The 5,000-nt window shown below is 48.2% G+C and overlaps 1 protein-coding gene across 1 annotated transcript in view; it reads right to left on the reverse strand.

The window, feature by feature from the left end:
• The window catches only part of LOC143288244 (uncharacterized), a 19,726-nt gene extending 15,606 nt beyond the window's left edge, over positions 1–4,120 (reverse strand). The window contains exon 1 of the mRNA XM_076596593.1: positions 3,807–4,120. Coding sequence (XP_076452708.1) covers positions 3,807–4,120 — 314 coding nt within the window. The remainder of the gene's footprint in view (positions 1–3,806) is intronic.
• Between the last annotated feature and the right edge of the window lie 880 nt (positions 4,121–5,000).

Below are 5,000 nucleotides of genomic sequence, written 5' to 3' on the forward strand. Positions count from 1 at the left end.
ACTCAACTCTGCCAGTGGATGCTGTGCAACAAGCATTACAAACTGCCGTCATCGGTTGGTAATAAACCCTGGGTTGAAAACTAGTAAAGCACAAGCCTTGCCTCACATTTTGGTACACCTTCCAAAGCGGAGTATGGCTGCCTATACATGGCAGGGTAAACACGGTTATAGACATTGAACATATGCCACTCGCACAAAGGAGAGAACGTGGGAAGTTTGGACTCACGAACAGCAGAAGAGGAAGAAAAGAAACACAGGATTTGGTTGTGTTTGGCGACAGTGCATTCACACACGACATGAAGTAGGTGGGGAGATGTCTGGCTAGCCCAATCCTCTCCTTCCACCGTTTTGACCTACCCTGACTGTTTTGACCTACCCTGACTGTTTTGACCTTCCCTGACCGTTTTAACCTCCTCTGACCGTTTTAACCTCCCCTGTTTTAACTCCCCTGACCGTTTTAACCTCTCCTGTTTTATCCTCTCCTGAGAGTTTTAACCTCCCATGACTGTTTTGACCTCCCCTGACTGTTTTGATCTCCCCTGACTGTTTTGACCTCCCCTGACCGTTTTAACCTCTCCTGTTTTATCCTCTCCTGAGAGTTTTAACCTCCCATGACTGTTTTGATCTCCCCTGACTGTTTTGACCTCCCCTGACCGTTTTAACCTCCCCTGTTTTAACTCCCCTGACTGTTTTAACCTTCCCTGACCGTTTTAACCTCCCCTGTTTTATCCTCTCCTGAGAGTTTTAACCTCCCCTGACTGTTTTAACCTCCCCTGACTGTTTTAACCTTCCCTGACTGTTTTAACCTCCCCTGACTGTTTTGACCTCCCCTTACTGTTTTGACCTGCCCTGACTGTTTTGACCTGCCCTGACTGTTTTGACCTCCCCTGACTGTTTTGACCTCCCCTGACTGTTTTGACCTCCCCTGACTGTTTTGACCTCCCCTGACTGTTTTAACCTTCCCTGACTGTTTTGACCTCCCCTGACTGTTTTGACCTCCCCTGACTGTTTTAACCTTCCCTGACTGTTTTAACCTTCCCTGACTGTTTTAACCTCCCCTGACTGTTTTGACCTCCCCTGACTGTTTTGACCTTCCCTGACTGTTTTGACCTGCCCTGACTGTTTTGACCTCCCCTGACTGTTTTAACCTTCCCTGACTGTTTTGACCTGCCCTGACTGTTTTGACCTCCCCTGACTGTTTTGACCTCCCCTGACTGTTTTGACCTCCTCTGACTGTTTTAACCTCCCCTGACTGTTTTGATCTCCCCTGACTGTTTAAACCTCCACTGACTGTTTTAACCTTCCCTGACTGTTTTGACCTCCCCTGACTGTTTTAACCTCCCCTGACTGTTTTGACCTCCCCTGACTGTTTTAACCTCCCCCGTTTTAACCTGCCCTGACTGTTTTAACCTCCCATGACTGTTTTGACCTCCCATGACTGTTTTAACCTCCCATGACTGTTTTAACCTCCCATGACTGTTTTAACCTTCCCTGACTGTTTTAACCTTCCCTGACTTTTTTAACCTCCCATGACTGTTTTGACCTCCCATGACTGTTTTAACCTCCCCTGACCGTTTTAACCTTCCCTGACTGTTTTAACCTGCCCTTACTGTTTTAACCTCCCCTGACTGTTTTAACCTCCCCTGACTGTTTTGACCTTCCCTGACTGTTTTAACCTGCCCTTACTGTTTTAACCTCCCCTGACTGTTTTAACCTCCCCTGACTGTTTTGACCTTCCCTGACTGTTTTGACCTCCCCTGACTGTTTTAACCTCCCCTGACTGTTTTAACCTCCCCTGACTGTTTTGACCTCCCCTGACTGTTTTAACCTCCCCTGTTTTAACCTCCCCTGACTGTTTTAACCTCCCCTGACTGTTTTGACCTCCCCTCACTGTTTTAACCTCCCCTCACTGTTTTAACCTCCCCTGACTGTTTTGACCTCCCCTCACTGTTTTAACCTCCCCTCACTGTTTTAACCTCCCCTGACTGTTTTGACCTCCCCTGACTGTTTTAACCTCCCCTGACTGTTTTAACCTCCCCTGACTGTTTTGACCTCCCCTCACTGTTTTAACCTGCCCTTACTGTTTTGACCTCCCCTGACTGTTTTGACTTCCCCTGACTGTTTTAACATCACCTGACTGTTCTAACCACCCCTGACCGAAGAGAAATACCTATTCACATCTGGGTTGAGAAAAGGTGAGCATGTCTGTTCCCCCACGTCTAGGGGAAAGTTTCTTTCCCAAGGAGACAACACCATCCAAAACCGGGGCCTCCAACCCTGATCACTGGTGAACAACTGATCAGTTCAACGAAGTAACCGCCTCGGACATGGCGCCTCGTTATCGTGTAAACAATCAGAGCAACGACAGTACCCTTCACAAACATACGGACAACTTAGTTAAAAAGTGTAGGCAGAGTTCCGGCATTTTTTGATGAGGTTCAAGTTTTGTAAATGATCACAGGTAGTAAGTCGTGTTTCACTACTCAGTAAGTACTGAACAAACTGTTCCACGATACATACAGTGCTTTGGATCACTACTCAGTAAGTACTGAACAAACTGTTCCACGATGCATACAGTGCTTTGGATCACTACTCAATCAGTACTGAACAAACTGTTCCACGATGCAAACAGTGCTTTGGATCACTACTCAATCAGTACTAAACAAACTGTTCCACGATACATACAGTGCTTTGGATCACTACTCAATCAGTACTGAACAAACTGTTCCACGATGCAAACAGTGCTTTGGATCACTACTCAATCAGTACTAAACAAACTGTTCCACGATACATACAGTGCTTTGGATCACTACTCAATCAGTACTGAACAAACTGTTCCACGATGCAAACAGTGCTTTGGATCACTACTCAGTACTGAACAAACTGTTCCACGATGCATACAGTGCTTTGGATCACTACTCAATCAGTACTAAACAAACTGTTCCACGATGCATACAGTGCTTTGGATCACTACTCAGTAAGTACTGAACAAACTGTTCCACGACGCAGACAGTGCTTTGGATCACTACTCAATCAGTACTGAACAAACTGTTCCACGATGCAAACAGTGCTTTGGATCACTACTCAGTACTGAACAAACTGTTCCATGATGCAAACAGTGATCTGGATCACGACAATGGTTAGAACGACTGCTGCAGAACACTGACAGGTGAGGCAGTCTGTGAACGACGTTGGCAAACTGTCGTTGTCTTAGTTTTCAAATCATCTGAATCTTACTGGCGGCCCCAGAGCAGAACGGGACAGGTGTTGGGATCCAGTGGTCACCAGTGATGGGTGATCCTGGCCTGGTTACAGCATGGTGGTCTGTCCTTGGGAAAGGCGCTCAGAGTTTCCTCACTCCACGCAGGTGTGAATCGTTACTATCACTTCAGTTCTGGGGAGGTTAACTCACTCAGTACGGCCAGTCCTCTCTTCTCCTCTACACAGACCCCTCGGATGTCCAGTGGGTGTCTGAATGACCTAACCTTTAGTTTCCGTCGTCAGAATTGTGGTATCTTTGTCAACATTCACCTCTTCAGTATAAGAGCCTTCCGCTTGCAATATTTTGATGATGGTAATTGGGGTGAAACGCTGTTAACGTCGTCTCTTTCGCCGTTCGTATGGAGAGAGTTAAAACGACAGAAAGGGACGATCGGGTCCCGTCTTCCTGTACCGACCTCTGAACACAGTGGGTATAAACTCATGTCCCTGATGGCCGCAAAAGGCTATGGAAAACCTGTAACACTTTTCTGATAAAACCTTCAAGGCAGTTCTGAAAGAATTAACACTTCCCCACACGTACTGACCCCGAGGTCTCGTTGAGGAGCAAGGCCAGCAGACTGACGGTGAAGGCCTTGGTCAGGGACCCCACCCCAAACAGGCTGGCACTGCTTACCGGACGTCCGCTGGACACGTCCTCCACCCCGTACCCCTCTGTCCACCTCTCCTCCCCCCTCACCACGGCCAGGGACAGCCCGGGTATCTGGGAGCAAGCCATGGCCGTCTGGATGAACTCATGGATCTGACCAGTCTCTTCCGCTGTGAAGATCGCTCCCCGGGTGGCGATGGGAGCTCCGCACAACACTAGGAGCAAGCACGCAGAGCATGATGGACGTGTCATCGTCACGCTGTGGTCCTTCTTTGTGTGGGGATTTTCTTTTTTTGTGGGGGAATCGACGATGATTTACATGCTGCAGCTGTTGTTGTGGTGTGTGAGGGCGGGGGTGGTGGGGAGGGGTGGGGGGGCGTGGGGGGGCGTGGGGGGTGGGAGGGGGTGAGGGGGGCGGGGGGGGGGGGACTGCAACTGTTGTTTTCTTTTAGGGGTAGGGGGAGGAGATTGGATGGAGGGGGGGTCCTGGTTAAGGCTGTGATACACTCATCGCACGATCAGTCCAGCAGGCAGAGTGTGTCACACAGGTGTGTGACATGTGGTCAGCCAACCTCGGTCAGACAGCGCGACGGGTGGCGTTCCCATTCACCTGTTTCCGGTTCGTCTCCGAAAATAGTGATCCTGGTTCGCCTATTCCTGATTCGTCTCGTCCTGATTTGCCTATTACTTACACAGTGATCCCAATTCGCCTATTCCTGAATCGCCTATTTCTTATTCGTCTCTTCCTGATTTGCCTATTGCTTACGCAGATATCCCAAGTCGCCTATTTTCGGTTCGTCTTTTCCTGATTCGTCATTCGCTTATATAGTAATCTGATTCGCCTATTTCCTATATCCTGATTTGCCTATTACTTACATAGTGATCCCAATTCGCCTGTTTCTGATTCGTCTCATCCAGTTTCGACTATCACTTACAAAATGATCCTGAATCGCCTATTTTCGGTTCGTCTCTTCCTGATTTGCCTATTACTTACACAGTGATACCAATTCGCCTATTTCTGATTCTTCTCTTTCTGATTTGCCTATTGCTAACATGGTGACCCCAGTTCGCCTATTTTCGGTTCGTCTCTTCCTGAATCGCCTATCACTAATGTAATGATCCTGATCGTTTG

Source organism: Babylonia areolata, chromosome 12 (genome assembly GCF_041734735.1).
Source record: "Babylonia areolata isolate BAREFJ2019XMU chromosome 12, ASM4173473v1, whole genome shotgun sequence".
Taxonomy (NCBI): Eukaryota; Metazoa; Mollusca; class Gastropoda; order Neogastropoda; family Buccinidae; genus Babylonia; species Babylonia areolata.